Source organism: Argentina anserina, chromosome 7 (genome assembly GCF_933775445.1).
Source record: "Argentina anserina chromosome 7, drPotAnse1.1, whole genome shotgun sequence".
NCBI lineage: Eukaryota > Viridiplantae > Streptophyta > Magnoliopsida > Rosales > Rosaceae > Argentina > Argentina anserina.
Window position 1 is genome coordinate 3,042,620 of NC_065878.1, and position 21,083 is coordinate 3,063,702.

Below are 21,083 nucleotides of genomic sequence, written 5' to 3' on the forward strand. Positions count from 1 at the left end.
GCTTGTGTTGTTTATTCTAAGCCATTACAAAATGTTTATTGGGCTAATTTTCTATCATATTGTTCTTCAATAATGTTTTAGTAATTAATTTTTTGTTTTATATAATATATTTTTAGATATAAATATATATTATTTTATTATGACGCGTACAAAACGTACCCGCTTCCAAAACAATTCAAAAAACTCACTTCCGCACTTCCAAACGATTCGCTTCCACGTACCCGCACCCGATTCCATGCAGTTTAGATTGTAGTATTTTATTTATTTTAATATTCTAAATAATTATATAAAACAAAAACTCTAATTAAATTTTTTTTTATGTTAATTGTGTCTTATAATGCTAATGAGCTGGGCCGGCCCGCTTTTTGGCCCGTCACGAGTCAGGCCCGATATTGGCTTGGGCCAGGTCGGGCTTAACATTTAAGTAAATAGGTCGGCCCGAGTCAGACACAAAAAATAAATGGGCTGCCACGAACACAGCACGGGCCGACACGACCCGTTTGCCACCTCTAGCACACACCAACAAAGAGATTACACAATTTAATTCCTTTATGGGTAAGAGACATGCAATTCAACTGAACACTAATCCAACCCTGCCAATTTAAGCCAAAGGTATTGGAAATAACAACAGGTTTTGAAATGCAGCTCCACATAACCTTTGCTCTTGAACAATCTCTAAATAAATGCTAAAGAGACTCACTATCAAAATTGCAAACGGTGCAGGTGGAAGAGTTGACAAGACCACGTCTAATTCTTTGCTCATTAGTCAACAACTTCTTGTGTAAAATCACCCGGCCCAAAGAAAGGTTTTTTGTTTAGGGGAAATATAAAAACTCCATAAAGCCCTCTAGTAGGGGCAGCATGCTCATCAAAATCAAAATTAGAGTTGTAAGCAGATTTAATGGAGAAAATACCATTAGAAGTAGCATACCATATCTTAACATGGTCATCGTGAGTCATAGAATGTAATTTATAGATGTACATGATGTAGTTAGTACTTACCTATTTTGTATATGGTAGTACGTACGGTTGTAGTAGTATAATGTAAACTTTATATGTAGCCTCCAATGTGAGATGAATAAATATAAGAAAATTCATTCTCCAAATTGTGTCATATTTGACTTGGTATCAGAGCAAGTTTCTCTCCAGTCTCTCCTCAAATATGCCGTGGGCCCGAGTTAGGTGTCACTTTGTCATGGGTACGAGGTGGGTTTCATTATCATGTCATTAGAGGGTTTCTGATTGGATTGTCACCAAGTGTCATTGGTTACTTAACCTTGATTTATTTCGTCCCAGTGTGTGAGATGTTAATCCGTCACGTGCAGAAATTAGTTTCACGTGAGGGAGCGTGTTGGAGAGGAAGATCTCACATCTAACAAATGACAAATAAAATAGAGATTATAAGTGGGTGGATAATACCCAATTGTATCAAGTCCTTTTGTGATTAAAATCTAACACATGTGAGGTGGCTAAGTTGAGACAATATCAATATAGTTGGTCCACGGGCCACGCTTGTCGTTGTTTAACATTTTAAGGTATACATAACCTAACTAAGCACTTAAGTGACTAAAGTAAAGAGGATGAGATTATCCACCTACTTATAATCTCTATTTTATTTGTCATTTTCTTAGATGTGAGATCTTCCTCTCCAAAAAAACATCATCCCCACACCCCTCAAGTCCAATAGGAGTATTGATTACAAGATTAACAATGTCATCAACCAGGAAGAGCAGCAGAGAGAAGATCAATTTTCCAACCCAAATCATCCTAAAAATCACAAATAGTGGCATTATGATCAACATGGGCATTAGGAATGACATGAGAAATTAGAGAATTAGGAAGAAGCCATGGATCATACCAAAACTTAATTGTTTTGTCATCCCCAACATGCCATTTCAGGCTTTTCCTCATCACCTGAGCACCATGAACAACTCCTCTCCAAGTACTTGAACAATCTGAAAGGGGCTAGTAATTGTTATGTACAATAGAACAATGCTTAAGATACTTCTATTTAAAGATGGTATTCCAAATCCTAGGATCATTTTGCCAAACTCTCCAACCAGATTTTGCAAGCATTGTTTGATTCATATCATAAGTTCTCTTAATTCCCAAATCGCCGAGAATTTTAGGCTTACATGTAGTCTCCAAATTACCAAATGAATCCTTTTCTTATCTTCAATATCATCCCAAAGAAAGTCTATGTTCAATTTATCCAATTTATCACACAAACTAATAGGAAATCTAGCAGTTTGCATGACATATTTAGGGATAGCAGAAGAGATGAGAATAAGTCTACCAGCCATACGCAAAGACTTACTTTTCTAGCTTGATAGTCTACTCTAAACTCTATCATAAAATACCTGCATAAGTGTGTTGAATAACTCTTTCATGGATCAAAGTCATGCCAAGATACTTTCCCAAAGCATTTGTTAACATGGAGTGACATATTCTACTGACACAAGTAGCAGTAGAAGAACAAGTATTGGGAGAGCAATAAATGGGAGACTTCTCATAGCTGACAGCTTGACCGGATAAGGAGCAGAAGATATCAGTGCATTTTTTCAAAGCATTAGCTTGAGAAATGTTGGCTTTAGCAAAAAGCATGAGATCATCAGTAAAAAAACAGGCGAGAAATTTTGGGACCTGACTGAGAAGCTCTTATTGGTTTCCACAAACCATCATCAACCAAGATATTGACAATTGGGAAAGTTTTTCCATGCAAAGAACAAATATGTAAGAAGACAAGTGATAACCTTGTCTAATGCCTCTTTGACCTTGAAAAGACTCAGACAATTCACCATTGAGGCTAATCTGAAATGAGACGAAACTTATGCAATGCTTGATTAATTTGACCAGAGAATGAGGAAATTTAGCATCATAAAACACCATCTCAATAAAATCCTAACTCAATCTATCATAAGCTTTGGATAAGTCAACTTTCCAAGAAAAGAAACCCTGCCTGCCAGAAGAATTCTAGAACTTAAAAAGAAGTTCTTGAGCAACCATAATGTTATCAGAGATGTTTCTACCAGGCACGTAACTAACTTGGTTAGGGCTGATCAAATTCATCATCATAGGTCTAATTCTAGCAACAATAATTTTAGAAATGACCTTGTAAATAGTAGTACATAGGCTTATTGGTCTACAATTTACCATATGCTGAGGACCCTCCACTTTCAGAACTAAGGCAATGATAGTATGATTTAGGCCTTGAGGAATGGAACAATTCTTGAAAGCATCCCCACTTGAAAAATATCAGCAGAGCATAAGTTCCAATGATGTTGGAAGAAAATAGTAGAGAAACCATCATGACCAGGGGCTTTGAGAGCACCAATGGAGAAGAGGAGTTGCTTAACTTCTGGAAGAGTGATGGGGTGAGAGAGAGCTGCCAGGTGTTGCTGATCAACAACATGGAACAACCTATCAATCAGAAATCTTGAGTCCTCAGTAGAATGACCAAAAAACAGATCAATAAAAAGTCAACAGCAACCTTCTTCATGTTGGTAGAATCAGTGAACCAAACACCTTGAATATTAAAAAGACCCTCAATCTTGTTTTTCCTCCTCCTAACCAAAGTAGTTAAGTGGAAGAATTTAGTATTTCTGTCACCTCCTTTTAACCACTTCTCTAGATTTTTGTCTCCAATAAAGATTTTCCTGCTCACATATGCCTTCATACTCTTTGATTAACTCAACTTCAAGTTTTAAGGATGAAAGGGTTCTCAAACCTATCGCAGGCATTTTTAATCCCCCAAGCCTGGCAAGGATAAGCCTTTTCTAAATACAACTTTGTTCCATTTAGAAAGAGCAGCAGAAAGGTGAGAGATTTTTCTAGATAGATCTCCAGAAGAAGAATTCCATGAACTAGAAACAATATTAGGATACATATTATGGTCCATCCACATAGCTTGAAATCTGAAAGGAACATCATTTTTAATCACAAAATTATTGGAAGGCTGTGTCGACCGTTTTGGCTACAAGTTTGATGCCAAAATGTATAAATTTACAATTCTGGTGATTAAAAATTTAAAACTTTGAATTTGTTGAGCACTCTGACCTCCGAAATGTGATACCTTCAGTGCTTCAGCCTCATGTATGCCATAGATTTACTATAGCGATGGCAATGGTTGCTGCTCAGAGTTAAGTAATCACTTTTCATTTCAAATGCTACTCTTCTGGCTGGACTTGTTATTTCTTAGTCAATGCTGATTGGTTTATATTGCGTTTTACTTGATAAGAAATCGAAACCTGTCGACCTTTTTTTTCAAAGCATAAACTCGTATTACTTTGCAAACCATGTGAAGTACAAAACCTGTGGGGAAGCCGAAAAAGATTGAGCATTCATATGGTCACCAAAAAAGTTGACAAGTAGAAAAAACACGTCCTTGCGTTTTTTAGTGTCTTAAGGTTGCTGGACATTAAGGATGGAAGGGGAAGGTCCCAGTTACGAGACACAGAGAGAGACAGAAGACCTCTGTCCTCTCAGATTAATCCAATGACCAGATCCTAATTGATGAATCTGTTTGGTTCGATAGATGAACTAGGTGGTGAGACTGCAGAAAAAGATGGGGAAATATAGATAAGTGAGACATTGGGGTGGCTACAGAAGCAGTCATTGATCACTCTGCACCATCACACTAAATAATTACAAATCCGAAATGCAGCAGTTAACTAAAATATGCAATCTGTACATTTATCTAGAGATTTATTTTCATCACCCCTTTGCAGCAAGCAGCTTCTTCAGGGTTAGGACCTCAACTCCTTTTAAAGCTAAGCGATCCTTTAGGTTGGCTGTAGCCTCCTTGAATTTTCTGTCCATAAGATTCTTCTCCTCTTCTGCTTCCTTGTATCTATAGCAAAAGGCATCCAACTTTGCTTGCGTCCCTCGAAGCCTCATTCGAAGCTTTGCCTTTTCCTTGCCGTTTTCTACATGATCCTGTTTAAGGTATACAGAACCAAACTAAGCACTTAAGTGACTGAAGTAAAGAGGATGAGATTCCTTGGACTATGGTTCTAGTTTTTGAATTCAACGACAGTTTCCCTTGATCAAACTTTTCAACTTCATTCACATCTAAACTCACATTAACCAAAACTAGCAAACCCAATTCAGTTTTGAATCTATACAAATATTATTTTGAACCAGAAGAATGAAACCAGTTGCAACCCATTAAATTCAAGCATACAAAAACTTACACTGTGCATCTTGACTTCCATGCTTGCAATTCGTCTTGTCAGCTCCTCCACAAACTGATAATAAGTTCATCATATATCAGATGATTCAAGTACTATTAGATGACTGAGGGAAAAGGAAAATTATAGATGACCTACCAAGTCATTGTTATGTTCAAGGCGAATTTTTTCTTCAGTTAAATGTTTCTGCTGCTCTTGAAACTCAGTAACTAATCTATCCTTTTCCTTTTTCACAAGTATGAGCTGGTTGTTGAGATTCTGGAGACAATATATAATCAGTGAAAAACTTGCAATAAATTTTCAAGCAAGAAAGTTGGTTGCTCAGAACTATTGATAACTTGTTTGCTAATCATTATATAAAATTTCACACACTGCTTAGGAATGAATACAAAATGAAGATTATACCTCTAAGTCATCAGGACGTTTAGATAATTCTTGCATTTGAAGTAACAGATCATCTCTTTCTTTTTTAAAAAAACTCAGCTCCTTCTGAAGAAAATTCTCTTCCTTGAAAGCATCAACTTTACGTAACTCCAAATTTGAGTTCGACAGCTGAAAGGGTTTAAAGTAAAAGGTTACTTCGTACAGAATATGTACTATAAATATGGTGCAATAACCAGCATAACATCTAAGCAATTCATAATTACTCACTTCTTCAGACTGTTTCTTTGGAGAATCAAATATATCGTGGTCTCTATGTAGTTGATCAACATCCAAAATCTTCTCCAGCCTGCAGAATAGGTAGGAAAGTGTGGCAAGCGGTATTAGTGCCAATTTACTCGGTTTTTCTTAATTAGTGATTTCTTATTCGGAATAAAAACTAAACAAACTAAGCAACATACAACTAACCATGCAAAAAGATGTGCTTTAAAAGGAATACCAGCATTCTAATTCATCATAAAGGACTCAAATACAAATATTATTAAATTATCTATAATATTCATAACAGAATAAGAAAAAAACGAAGGATTAACAGGAGAAACAGCACAAAAGTTCATAAACAACAAATTCTTTTGTCATGCCTTAGTAGGGCTCGTCAACGGGCCGGGCCTTATGGGCTTGTATTAGAAAAAAAAAACACAATACTCATATTTAAGGGTTTAGAACAATAAAAGAATTATTAGAAAACATTCTAAAAAAAAAGTCAAATAAATTCTAGTTTTGAAATATTGTCGATTAACACCAGTAGATGTAATCGATATATATATTTAGGGATCTTTTAAAAATTTCGTCCGTTTTGTACATGGTTTGACCGTCCGTACCTAAGGTTAACAAAAAATGAGGCGTTTTGACATAATAAAACTCCAATGACCGGGGCTTGCCAAATGGGTTTCCTCGTTGTAACCACGCAAAATCGGTGATAAAAATTAGGTGACTTCAAATATGTAAACAGTTTTCGGCATTCGCATCTTGATAATAGGTCCTCCCTTAGGACATTATTAGTGGTGTTTTTGGTTTACCAGAAATTCCGACTGTCAAACGAGATCCGAATTAAATGAAATTTTAAAATGGTCATTAAATATATATACCGATCACATCGGATGGTGTCGATTAATTCCAAGAAGTTTCCTTCATATAGTTTCCTTCATATAGTCGCTTCATAATGCAATAGTTTTATTATAAACCTAATATAAAAATTATGATACATTAGTGGACACTTCGGCAATCGGCAACTCTAGTTCGAAATATAATCGATTGACACCAGCAAATGTAATCGATATATATATTTAGAGAACCCCGTAAAAATTCATCTGTTTTGGACATGGTTTGACAGTCCGTACTTACGGTCAACCAAAAAAGAGGCGTTTTGACATATTAAAACCCCATTGAGCGGGACTTTGCCAAATGGATTTCCTTGTTACGACCGCGCACGATCGATGACAAAAATTAGGTGATTTTAGATATGCAAACGACATTCGGTGTTCGCATCTTGGTAATCGGTATTTTCTTAGGGCATATTATGGTGTATTTGGTTTACCGGAAATTTCAACGGTCAAACGAGGTCCGAATTAGATGAATTTTTACAGGATCACTAAATATAAGTACCCGATCACATTGGCTGGTATTGATTAATCCCGAGAAATTTCCTTCATATAGTCATTTCATAATGCGATAGTTTTATTCTAAACCTAGTCATTTCAAAAGTTTTTATACATTACTTGACACTTCGGCAATCGACAACTCCGGTTTTAAATACGGTCAATCGACAACTAAAGATGTGATTGATATATATATTTAGGGCTCCGTAAAAAATTCGTCTGTTTTGAACATAAATTTGACCGTTCGTACCTACGGTCAACAACAAAATGCGTTTTGACATATTGAAACCTCATTCAAAGAGCTTTACCAAATGGGTTTCCTCAGTGCGACTACGCACGATATGTAACAAAAATTTGATGCTTTCAGATATGCAAACGACTTTTGGCGTTCACATCTTTGTAATGGGTCCTCTCTTCGGCCATATTAGTGGTGTGTTTTATTTACCGAAAATTCTGACGGTCAAACGATGTCTGAATTGGATGAAATTTACAGGGCACTAAATATAAGTACTGATCACATCGGCTGGTGTCGATTAATCTCGAGAAGTTTATTTCATATAGTAATTTCATAATGCGATAGTTATATTTTAAACCTAATATAAATATTATGATACATTAGTGGACACTTCAGCGATCGACAACTACGGTTCTAACTACGGTCGATCAACACCAGCAGATATGATCGGTATATATATTTAGAGACCCCGTAAAAATTTCGTCCGATTTAGACATAGTTTGACCGTCTGTACCTATAGTCAACAAAAGACATTTTGACATAAAAACCCCATTTACCGAGGCTTTGCCAAATGAGTTTCATCGGTGCGACCGCGCTTGATCGATGACAAAAATTAGATGATTTCATATATTCAAACGGCTTTCGAAGTTCGCATCTTGGTAATGGATCCTCCATTAGGACATATTAGTGGTGTTTTCGGTTTACCGGAAATTCTGACGGTCAGACAAGATCCGAATTAGATGAAGTTTTAACAGGGTCCCTAAATATTAGTACCGATAACATCACTGGTGTCGATTAATCCCGAGAAGTTTACTTCATATACTTCATATAGTTGATTCATAATGCTACATTTTATTTTAAATTTAGTATAAAGTTATAATATAAAGAAATATAAAATTTTAAATCTAGTATTATTAATAGATAATATTTTATGTATAATTATTACCAAAAAATACATATAATTGATGTGTATAATATATTATATGCATGTATAATATTTTATTTTTTGGCGGGCTTTTATGGACCGGGCCTTGCAGGCTTTTATGGGCCGATCCTCGCGGGCTTTTGGCGGGCCGGGTTTCACACCTCGAAACTAAGTCCAGCCTTCTACTCACGGAAGCGAGCTTTAGCGGGCTTTCTCGCGGGCCGGACCGGGTAAAAGTCCATCGGGCTTGCGGGCCTCCGAGGGCTTTTCGGATTTGCCGGCTAAATGATGAGGCCTACCTTAGTAGATTTAAAGAGATATTGATCTATTATTGATCAAGGGACGGAGATTGATGCATTGAACTCAAGTTTAGAGCAATGTAAGCTGATCGTATTGTGACTCAAGAACTTAAGCGTGCAGAATAGGTACGAAAGTGTGGCAAGCGGTATTCAATGTCAAGTTATATATTGCAAAACATAAGAACAAAAGGGAAAGAAGACAGAAGAGGAATCTAAAGAACCTGCTTATCTTTTGTCCTGTCGCTTCCTCGTAGAATGTTAATTTTTCCCTAAGTCCCTTGCATTCTTGTCTACAAGACTCCAATTCATTTCTCACCTGACATTTTGACATGATCATCATCAGGTTTAGAAGATACTACAATGTGAATATTCATGTGGAATTTAAACTTTCTATTTGAGAAGGACAGTGAAGATGAATCTCACCTCTGACATTTCCTTTGAATTTGATGCAATCTCCATTTTGTATAACTTTGATTTATTTTCTATGGCTTCAAGTGAAACCTTCTCTTTCGAAGACCATATTACCCTTTCCTCCTCCATTTCCAAAAGGGAATCTGTAAGTTTCTGCAAAACCAATGGTAGAATCAAGTGAGCCACAATTCACCAACAAACACAGAGATACATACGTGGGACGCTTGCTGCCCTAACAGAAACCCAAAATTAGACTACCAGCGCTAGCTCTTCCTTTTCTTCAGCCAGCATTTTTATGGAGTTTTCCATCTTTTGCTGCTGAAGTTTAGATTCTTCAAACCTATTCCTCTGTAAATAGAGAAAAAACATATATATATATATATATATATGAAATTTTACATACGAAATCACAGCATTTATTTGCTCTATAAAATGAAAATAAAACGTGCACGAAAATGATCAGCTTACCAGGCCCAAAAGCTCTTGTTGCAATTCGTTGACTTCAGAGTGTGCAGTGTTCAGCATTTCAGATAGGGATTTTATTTCAGAATGTACACCTTCATTACTAGATAGATCAACTTCCTTTTCCCTATATAACTCCAGTTCTTTTTCTAGAGAAATAATCTGTGAGTCCTTTTCACAGGCATAAGCTTCCATCGTTTTGTAATCATCCTGTCGGCAGAATACAAAAGCTACAAGAGGTAAATAATCATCGCGAAATACTTAAAAATAATTTTGAAATTATGGAATAGAGTTGCAGATACTATAAATTTTCAGCATGGTGGAATGCCTAATGACCATATGGCATAACCGGTATTTAGCTTTGTGCTCTCTTCACCATTGGCAATTGGCATTTGTTTTCTGAAATAACCTTCTTTTCTCTTCACTTCAATATACTGGTAACTAGAACTAGTTGATGTTGCATCACACGGTGAGGGGTAAATTAAACAAAAATCAAATGCTGTTATCAGTACCTGCGTTACAGACGTGTTACAACTGTGTTGTTCTCGGGCAACCCTGGACTCCTCTTGTGCGATTAGAAGCTCCTCGTGGAGCTAATAAAACTCAAGAATTCAGAACAATTACAAAGAGCATGGAAAGAACAAATAGATAACATCGTATAATTATCACATAAAGCAATAACAACCAGGGGTGGTGCACATGTATACATGGAAATTTACTACATGTGACTACTAATTTACCTAACTCATAGATCAACTATCGAAAACATGATCTAATTATGGTGTAAAATTAGAATAGCCTGTTTCACCAAAATAATTTCAGTTAAAAGCTGAAACATGAAGCAAACATCTTATTACTAAGATAAAGAACAACCAACTGTTTGTGGTATTCATAGATAGAGGGACATTCACAGTTGATGCATGACACTAATTTAGTTTACATTCCTACAAAGGGTATGATATCTGGAACATCGAAAATGATAATCAGCTTCAAGGAACATCACTAATCCTATTTAAGATCCAAGACACAATGAGTAATCCTGGCAGCTACATGAGTAAAACAAAGTGTGTGGAGAGGCTGATAAATAGCTTAGAGTTCAAAAGTTTGCAGCATGGTGAAATTACCTCATCAAACTTCTCCATGGCACATATGTTTTGCTCTTTTGCCAGCTCAACAACAGAATCCAGATTTTGCTGGCTTGAAGATATCTCCATTTCTAACCTCTTAATCTGCATAAAGAAACTAGACAATAAGTAACCTAGAATTTTGATTATAGAAAAGAAAGGCGCAAACTATATATTCTACATCATCCCCCCCCCCCCCCCCCCCCCCCCCCCCCCCCCCCCCCGGGCGAGTTATCCCTCAATGAAAAAACACTGACTCCATCTTCTTTAGATATTCAAAATTTACTATCTTTACATTTCGAAATGTTCAGTGCAACTCATAGTTACAATCCAACTTTCTGTTAAGTGTTGACATGTCAATAGAAGGTTCCATGTGTATCCGAATTCTGATGAGGACGCCACAGTGGAAAAGATTAACAAAAGAAAGCATGTAAGAGTATCTCACTGCTTTTTTTTTTTAAGCAACAATGTCATTTTATAGGCTGAGGATTAAAATTGTTGTATTCTTTTTTATTTTCAGAAAATAGAACTACATATTCATTGAAGTAAATTAAACTTTCGTGCTTGGTTCAGTTTTGAATCTCTATCAGACTTGAGATGGGAAGCAAAGAGGAAATAAACAACAGCCTGGCAAATAGAAAATTAGCTTGAACCTTATCTTACTAACCACGAATAAAGAGATAAATGCAGATGGGTCACATGGGTTTCGATTTGAATGAACTATGTTGGTGGCTCTTCTGTTCATCTACATCCTGATATAGTCTAGATTTTGCAAGCCACCCAAAGGGAGAGGAACAATGTGGAAGTATTGTGAAGGTTACTCTGATCTGTGGGCTACAGCGTAACACTCCTAACAAATTTTGACCGGGCTGATGTTAGTTCTTTGAAACCAAAATACAAAGTTTGAATCACAAAATAATAGAGCTTGTCAACCTTAACACCCCGATCAAGTCCAGACAACAACCTTTAAACCCAGAATGTACGAAAGCTTCAAACCTTGAAATCCAGATTTGGTACTTTGGGTTTTGTGGGTAAACTTGTAAAGGGTAGTGAATCCTTAGTGGTGTGGGGATGGAACCTGTGGTGGAACTTCAGATAATTGCCCATGCCAGATTCCCAAATTTATGTGTTAGAATAAAAATTCTGTTAATTGTTCATGAAAATAATCTTGTTTTATTTTTGGTTTTCCTTTTGCTTTGAAGTTTCATAACAGAACTTTGCCATGAGAGTTTTTTTTAATGTTTCTTTCTTCAGTGGTTTGTCCACTATGGCATCTTTGTTAGCAATTGCATGGGTCCTATCGTTGCCAAGTTAGAGCCTACAAGAAGCTGGATAAAAAAGTTAATGGTGGGATGCAAAAAAAAAAATTTGGAAAGTAATTGTAGTGAATTGTCGAAATGGGAATAAGGAGTATTATCATTCACAGCAAACTACAAAACTAAGTTAGCCAAAGAGGGATGCACGCGCGCACACACATACACATAAGCAGAAAGGATACAGAAAAAGAATGAGAAAAAAACCTGTTCTTGAAGTCTTTTAATCACAATAATGGCTTCCGACTCCCTCACGCTTATATTCTTATCCACAGTACCTTTCTTGACACAAGATGTGGGGTAGTCATAGCATACATCAACAGAAGACAAATCCGCCTCAGCAAGTTTCCTTGTCAAATAATCAATTTGTATCTCACTACATGTTCTCTGCATAAAATAAAGAGCATTATACAACAAAAATACGTAGTTCAGTCAACAAGGAAAAGAAACAATGAAGTAGCAGACCTGAGTTTCAAATTTTATAAGCAAATCTTCATATTCTCCTTGCAAATCCAACAATTCATTGTCCTGAAAGATCAAAGGAGATTTACGAAAGGACAGCAATAAATTCCATACAAAAGAAGGTAAGAGAATATAATACAAACCTGGCATAAGCTTTTAGTCCTGGGTGGCACTTTTCTTCTGCTAGTAACATGTAATAGAGCACATGGATCAGGAAGAATACAATCCTCCACTGCACTTCTTTTATAGTCTTCATCTTTGCAGGATTCGTTCTGAGCAACATCAGTCTCGTTCACCAGTTCTTCAAATGGAAGTAGTTGCATCTCACGCTTAGGTCTTGTTGGTTTCAAAGGAGATGCCTTTGATGTAATGGTGGGGGGCACCTAAAGTAAAACAAACTATTAATTGCTAAATATGCATAAGCAAATAAATAAATATTAAGAAATAGATTCTACGTGTTCACAAATTAGAAGACCACAGTACATTATAGGATCTGTAGTTTACTATGACACCAGACAAGACTATAACAACTGTGCGTGTATCTGGATAAAATTTAGTCCGACACTATTACCTTATTCTCATTAAGTAATAATGACACAGAAATATTGAATGTGGGAACGATAAAAAGAAAAAGGCTTCAATCAACAAAATGTTATATTCCAGCGGATTTTGGTAGGTTGCACAGTATAATTCTTTTCCTGTCAAATTGTATTTAGCTATATAACCATCATATGCCATGAGGTTGCTGCTCCATTTTATCATTTATATAATTTTCCCTGATCGGCTCACTATTTATCATGCTTTCTTTACTTTATTTTCATTAAATCAATGCACCCCCCAAACTCCTTGTCCAGCTACCAATTTTGGACGAGATTGGATGACTCAAATTTCATTTTTAATTACATAGCGATGTATCAAACGTGGCTTCCCAAACTTCAACATATTTATCTCGTTATGTACTTGTTTGAAGGGAGACATGCAAAACAACAATTCCTAATTTGGAGGCTCCAAAGTAAAATACTTGCCCAAGCTAGTCTCACTCCCAGAGAACTTCAATCAGTAATACAGAAGTTGATTAATATCTAATTTTTCAAAGACAATCATTGCAGCAGAGCATAAGTCACTAAGTAAATTTAATAAACCTATTTCCTATACAAGCTCGGGTTATTTACTACAGGCTCCATTACAGGTTATCACTCCCTGCATCCAATAGCCTCCAAGGTGCTATACATCACCTGTCAATTACAACTTCGTACATTTGCAAGCAACTATTACATTCATAGCTAATCAGCAACACTATGTACTATTTTTGCCTCACACATTGCCTATATAAGATCACAATGCATGCTATATAAATACATCTATATACATAATTGTCTATATATATTTAAGATATATTTATCGTTTTGGGAAAATATGAGAAATCGCAGTTCAAGGGGAAACGTGAGTATTTCATCATAAAAATTTGAAGATAAAAGTTTTACCTCTCCTAGGGCTTCCTTTGCAAGTTTACCCGGACACCAAGTATCCCGCCTCTTCTGCTGAAGTAAACAGAAAATAAATTACTGTAAACGAGGGGGGTGAGAAAAAAGTGAGAGATAACAGGAAAAAAAGAAACAAGGGAGTGAAAGCCAGTAGATTCTATGGGCAATACGGAACACATCACAAGTTAAGATGAAATTTACTATAACAGTATAGCATAAGAAACTATACCTAACAGAATCCGAGGTAAGCTTTTGTATACTGCAGATGGGTCATGCAAGTTATGTTTATCAACAAAATGATTTGAGTTTCCACTAGAACACAATGTAGTATAAACTGAATATGGGCAACTACCAGTACACCAATACTTCTTTTAAAGAGCATCTCCGTCTTTACCAACATGGTAATATGGTATGGTTAATTATAGACATGGCTCCAGTTTCTATTGTCTTTCTATTGCCTAGCATTTCCAACTTTTAATGTTTGAAGACCAACCGCCAACAAAACATCAAAGTTGTCAAGTATGCATGAGTTTGCACTTTTAATGATTGGCCATTGTACTTAGTTCTAGGCATCGCAGATTGGCTAATACTACTACTATCTAACAAATATACAAATTTTTATGTGAAACTCTGCTCTTCCATCTGTGTATATAAGATCAAAGAGTTATATTAAATTGGAAAGGAATCAATGATAAGAACTTTATTTTGTGCCCATGAAGATGTAAGTTTGAATTTTGAAACTTTAGCCTATTAGTATAAGAACAGTTGTGAAAGAAAATTATGATAGGAAATGAAATAAACTCATCATACAGAAGGTAAGCAATGAAGACTACTTTATCATCATGCGAACCTTCTTAAAGTGATCACGATTCTCATCCCTATTTGAATACAAAACCATTGAGCTCAAATTTTCAATTTTTTTAGCTTGTTGTTGGACCATCTTCTCTTTTTCAGCCTGTGCTTTCTTCTCCTCCTCCAACTCCAAGGCTATACGCTCCCTTTCTGACTCGGTCTGCACAGGAAATAAATAAAATCAAGAATAAACCAGCATTCTCCTCATAACAAAATACAACAAGTGACTACTACCAAACCTGCAGTAATGTATTCCGCAAATTGAGGATTTCCTCTCCCCAATGTTCCGAATGAGAATCCTAAAACAGACAGAAATGTAAAAGGCTCAAGTTTTTACATGAACTACAATTGATAAGCATTATACCTGCATGAAAAAATCTAAAGTAACAATAAAAGCAACCTGCAATTTTGCTCGAAGCTCCTCAATTTCCTTTTTTTGACGCTTTAGAAGAGCAGCATCAGTCAAGATCTTGCACAAAGAAACAAAATGGATTGCAGTTCAGAATACATAAAAAAGTTCATATATATTATTGTGCCAAAAAGAATCTGCATTATGTATGACGAATCTTAATGGAAGATGTGAAGATTGGCCAAAGAAAATCTACAAAATCGGAAAATGAGCCCAAATTAGAGCAAAACCTCATTGACATGAGCACAGTTTGTTACACGTAATGCTCTACTTGCGAACTGGAGACTGCTTTTAGTCTCATCTGCATGAATCTGCCAGTGATGAAATGTACTGAGAATTCAACAGATGTACATAGTGGACTTCTAAAATTTAAGAAACCCTCAACTTCACATGTACATAAGTAGACAGGACACACACACACGCACCCACACATGCACATGCGCGCACATACACACACATCATATGCATATGCATATACTTTTCTATTTGGAGTGGTCTGTGGGTAATGAGCAACCTTTTAAGAAAATGTAAGCCTGAATAGAATGTAGTTTGACTGCACTTTTACTGTTTACTGCACAGCAATATGAGACTTATGAATAACATATTTATCACATTAAGATGCCATTTCACTTGTGGTGAAAACTAGTTAAAAGGAACTTGTTGATAAGTGCAAAATAACAAGCAAACTGTAAAATACAATAGACACATCTACTAACAAAATCATCTCAACATATATTTACTCAAATTTAGGTACGATTTGAAAATCTGACACCTACAACCCTCCAAACGATATTTATCAATAACATTCCTCAAATAAACTTATAAAACATAACCTGTGCAAGGGTGATGTTGCATATTATAGCTGTATTTGCATTTCCGCCCAAAGCAGGCTGCAAAATGCGTGTTAGTTTGCTGTCTCTGTATGGTACATGTCCCCTGCATTATATATTGCATTCAGACTTCATAACTAATTTCAAGTGCAGAGAAACAGCACTAACAATTGATTAAATGCAGAACTTACCCCTGACTCTCAGCTCCTTCACTTAATTTTTTAATGACAGTTCCCAGTGTCATAAGGCTTTTATTGATATGAGAGCCCTCTTTGAGCCGAACACCTTCTGCACCTGTTTTTGCAGCACGTTCTGAACCAGCAAGGTCCACTAAATTCTGGAATTGAGATAAAAGTATGAAGAAAAAGAAAACATCTGCTTGGAAAAAATTAGACGTAATAATAAGGATAATAAAAAGAATTAAAATTTTAATGAAAACATACCAAAACTGAAACACGAACAGCATCACAAGAACTACCAATGACTTCATCTTCAGTTTTATCTCGACTTTCAATTATCTAAACCATTGTGAGTGGGCCATATTAGATGTAAAGCTGCTAAATGACAAAAAAAATTGCAAGGGTTGAAAAATATACCATACGGAAAATAGTGTGGGATCTACTACTGTACAGATTCATGTTTGTCTCTCCGATATGTCGATGGGCTAAAAAAGAATAAGGAGCACAAGCGAGTTAACAGGTGTTGGGATTTTGCCAAAAGAATTGATAGCAGTTCAGAGTGACGATAAAAAAATAAAAAGGCTTCCACATGGAAAGCAATTAATATATATAGGTACAATACTAGCAGTTCATGAATTGATATGAATTCCATACCACATAGAAAGTGGGAAAAAGTGAAGTAAGCCAAACCGGGAGAGCTATGTAAGAGAGCTCTTGAAAAGCACTTCAATAGAGTAAATTACAAATTAGAAGAAGAATACCCTCTCCAAATTCCATGAGCTCAAGGACTTGTTCAGGAGAAACAACAATTTCTTCTCGCAATCCAGCTACATAAATTCCCCGCTGCATACATGAATAGAAACACAGCCTTCAGTTATTTAACCACTCGCATTCAATCAAGAAAAGTAGAATATATAGTAAGTTAAATACCTCAATACTTTCATGTATCTGTAGCTTTCGATGCTCGGGAGCCAGTAAATCATTTATTTCCTCGTTATAGATCTCCATATAAGACATCCGCAGAAGAAACTCCCGATCCACATCCTAAAATAAAGAAGGGATCCTAATCATACGAACTAACACCATATAAAAAAATTAACTACAACTATACTATTAAACATCCAACAATCACATGACTTGAGCAAATTGATGAATTTATAAATGAAGAATCAACAGTTCAACTCCCAAACTAAAGACCTATTGCAGTAATCTTCTAAAAGTTTTCAGTCTAAAAGTTTTTACAGAACCATCTAAGCATCAGAACTATCTTCTAATTCGGATAACTAGATATCAGAACCTAGTTTCAATTAGCAATACACTATTGTAACACAACACTTTATCGCAATAAACATCCATGCACTAAAGACATATACCAGTTGAATCAGGTCGAACATGTCACGCACAGCAAGTCGGATTACTCCAGGTTCAGTGGCTGAACCTCGAATCGTGTATGTCTTGCCACTATTAGTTTGGCCATAAGCAAAAACGGTTCCTGTCACACAATCCAAAACCACAAGAATTAAAACTCAATACACAAATTAAACAGAAATGAGATGATCAGTTGGTACCATTGAAACCGCCAACGGCTGCAGCGACTATATCTTTGGTCCGAGACTGATAGACCTCGCTTGTCTTGGAATCTTCACCGAAAACCCAATCTACAAATTGAAAATGTGACATAAGAAACTTGAAAGTTGATTGGCAGAAGGAAAGGGAGAGTTTGAATAGTTTACCGAATTCGAACTTGGAGGAGGAGTTGGGGATGTAGATGGAGTTGCCAGAGATACGCCAAGGGCTGGTTTTGGCATCATCGGCTGGGAGCGGCCGAGCCCGGACGGTGACCTGTATCCTCTCCATTCTCTTTACTTCTCCCAATGAAAGAGGAAACGTGTGGTGGTCATTTTCAGCTAATATCCTTTCATGACTTGATAAGTAGCGGAATGTCTATCATAGATATGCAAATTCTGCATGTAAGGAAGTGGAGGAATCTGATAGATCAGCCCTATGATGATATGGTGGAAAACTAAAAGCAGATAATTATAAGACTCAGGATGAGCAAAGAAATGCAAGCAAAATTAGAAACAACTCTATCCAGACGCTCAAAGATATTATCAGAACCTTGTTGCTTGTTATTCCAAGTACAAGCACTCCCAGTAAAGGGTAAAGAAACTACCAGCATGATTCAAAAAATCTTGAAACTGAACCACCCTGATCTAGTAACAGTTCTATTAAATGAAGAATACAACTAAACTCCCCCATCATTAACCAGGATTCAGAGGAGGGGACATTCAAAGCAAGCAACTCATTCCATAAATGGTCTTGTGAAGGTTTATGCAGGTACATATAACGAAAAGAAAAGAAAAAAAAACTAACAGTTGCTGAAGAAAAATGCTTACATTTAGTATGGAGAAAACGGTCATGTGTTACCTCATGAAAGTGAAAAACATTGGAGTTCCATAATAAGAGTAATCCACAAGAGGGGATGCAAATAACATAGTATCCAATAAACAAAAAGCATCAAACGTAAACAGCTTGTTTAACAGAAAGAAACCCTTGTCACAATTCCAGCACATGATACTCCTGGAAGAAGAACTGAAAAACAGACCAAATAAACTGAAAGTCCCGAAAGCAAATAATCACAACTGGTGAGAAATTCACAGAACACGAAGCTTGAACTTCGATCTACGGAAGAAAACCAACGAAAGGTCTGTGCTTGATTTGGAAATTATATACAAAGAAAAACGAGATGGGGAAGAGCCGAAGAGGGATGAGCTGGATGGAAAAGCTATGGCTTTTTGTTGGTGAAAGAGCAGAGAAAATGTGGGTAATATGGGAACTAGCACCCAGTTGAGGAACTTGCTATGGCTGAGAAGAACAAAAAGATAGGTTGAAGAATTTAGGGTTCCATTAGCGATTGAAGCCAAAGATGACGAATTCAATTTTAATTCACCATGCAATAATGAAATACTGGATGACTTATCAACAAATTTTACCTGGGTCCGACTCAATAGTGCGATTCCAGAGCTTCAGATGTATGAACAAAAATCAATGGCGCTAGATTCTGAAGCAGTAAAATCCCCAAAACTCAAGTCTATGAAGAGAGAGCGGCAGAGTTAGGGGAAGAAGATGCAGATGGAAGGCGGCTATTGTGCTTTTGCGTAGAGGCTTTACCATACACTCTCAATTTGGGGAGTTTCTTCAGTTTTAGGGCTCCGCTGATTTTCCCGCCTTTTTGTGCCCTAGAAGAGGAAACATGCCAAATCGAAAACGTGCAATATGGTTCGGTAACTTTGGTTTTTATTGTGCGCTTGTTTTGACGACCCGAGTTGGATTCAATGCGCAAGACGTCTCAGTCCCGGTCCGACCAGCGGCGGATCTATGATGATTAAATTGGAGATGATTGAAAATTTAAATTAAAGAATAAAAAAATAGTGAAAATATCGATAGTACTAAATAATTTTATTAATTAAAATAAAAATAGATACGATAAAAAAGTTAAATTATCTAAATTTAATTCTACGAGTCGATAGTTCATCAACCTCTCTTATAACCTCATCATTACCTATACACTCATCATACTCTTTTCTCAATATGAAGGACCATACAATCACTAAGAAACTCATCTCCCATCTTATTTTTAAGTTTATTATTGATGATGTTCATAGCTGAAAATGCCCTTTTAGTTGTTGCCGTAGAAACAGGAATAGTCAAAACTAAACAAATCAATATATAAAGCATAGGAAAAAAATTCAGACTTCCTTGTTAGAACCAAAGTGTGGCACAAATCAGCAATGGATTCTAATTTCTAGAACTTTGGATCACGTCGCATATCTTTCTCATAATATGCACACTTTGATTGAAGAGTAAACATTTCACCATCATCAAAAATTTCAGGATAAAACTTCTTGGCAAGATTGCAAACATCTTCAGCTTTAAAGCTCTTGAAGTTATCCCAAGGATCTAAGGTTTAACTAATAATAAGGAGTTCTGATGCTTGGTCTCAAAATGTTCTATTCAATTCACTCAACTGAAGATCAATCCAAACATTGAACACTTTTATATGGTAATGATGTTCAATTGAAATGAAATTCTGTTGTTGGCAATCACAACCTGTACCAGATTTGTAACGAGCACTCAAATCAAGCATATCAAGATCATGTTTTTTACAGAAATATTTCACTTCTCCTACTAAATCCTCTCAACCTTCTTCTCTCATTTCTTGAAGAAGTGACTTTGTAAGTCCAACAAAACTCATAGCCTGCACAAAGTCTAGAGATTTTCGCTGCAATGTCTGACAAAGAAAATCAATAACTTTCATTAATGTGTTCATTAGAAGCAAGCAGAACACAAACTCAAAAGACCTCAAAGCTCCAAGAATAGCTTCAGCTTGTCCTCCATGGCTCCATTTCCTTATTGAGCTAAACAGTTCAATTAAACTCCTTATATAACGAAAATGTGAGCTCCACCGAGTAGGACATGCTCGTTGCCAAGTACAAATTTGGTTAGCACCACTGTCTGTTTGAAGTTCCCCACAAGCAATCAAATTAGCAATTTCCTCTATTCTCACATCTTTCAATGTTGAATGACTCTTAGCAGAAGAATCAACAAAATTCACAATTAAGCTCAAAGTTTGAAAGAATTGCCAAATTTCTTTAACCCCTTGAGCTGTAGCATTTAACACCAACTGCAAACGATGAGCAAAACAATGCACAAAATATGCATAAGGACACTCTTCAAGAAACAATGCTTGTAACCCCTCATATTACTAGCACCATCATATCCTTGACCTCTCATGTCTTTCACTTGAAGATTGTACATAGTAAGCACTTTTGAGATCTCATTTTTAAGGGTTTGTGAGGTAGTATTGGAA

General features: G+C 36.2%; 1 protein-coding gene across 3 annotated transcripts; it reads right to left on the reverse strand.

Moving 5' to 3' along the window:
• Positions 1-4,486: 4,486 nt before the first annotated feature.
• LOC126802892 (kinesin-like protein KIN-7O) lies at positions 4,487-19,450 on the reverse strand. 3 transcript variants are annotated; one of them, XM_050530603.1, is made up of 29 exons: positions 19,207-19,450; positions 17,947-18,177; positions 17,782-17,871; positions 17,587-17,705; positions 17,144-17,257; positions 16,975-17,056; positions 16,631-16,698; positions 16,478-16,552; positions 16,226-16,371; positions 16,038-16,140; positions 15,435-15,515; positions 15,196-15,264; positions 15,035-15,094; positions 14,794-14,955; positions 13,944-13,997; positions 12,603-12,842; positions 12,463-12,525; positions 12,205-12,384; positions 10,685-10,789; positions 10,073-10,153; positions 9,567-9,770; positions 9,357-9,446; positions 9,111-9,251; positions 8,909-9,003; positions 5,841-5,919; positions 5,595-5,741; positions 5,328-5,447; positions 5,193-5,246; positions 4,487-4,935 (listed from the first exon to the last, which is right to left on the reverse strand). In XM_050530603.1, exons 2-29 carry the CDS (start codon positions 18,068-18,070, stop codon positions 4,714-4,716), a joined length of 3,168 nt encoding a protein of 1,055 aa, XP_050386560.1. In that variant the 5' UTR covers positions 18,071-18,177; positions 19,207-19,450; the 3' UTR covers positions 4,487-4,713. The 3 variants fall into 3 exon arrangements, with proteins under 3 accessions (XP_050386560.1, XP_050386559.1, XP_050386561.1); XM_050530602.1 differs by having other exon boundaries at positions 13,944-14,000; XM_050530604.1 differs by lacking the exon at positions 9,357-9,446 and having other exon boundaries at positions 13,944-14,000.
• Between the last annotated feature and the right edge of the window lie 1,633 nt (positions 19,451-21,083).

Coding starts and splice junctions, on each gene's coding strand:
- LOC126802892 (XM_050530602.1), bottom strand. CDS start 18,070: ATGGAGAGGATACAGGTCACCGTCCGGGCTCGGCCGCTCCCAGCCGAT. Junction 14,956..15,034: donor TGCGGAATACATTACTGCAG/GTTTGGTAGTAG, acceptor TTTCCTGTGCAG/ACCGAGTCAGAAAGGGAGCG. Junction 12,526..12,602: donor GGACTAAAAGCTTATGCCAG/GTTTGTATTATA, acceptor TTGATCTTTCAG/GACAATGAATTGTTGGATTT.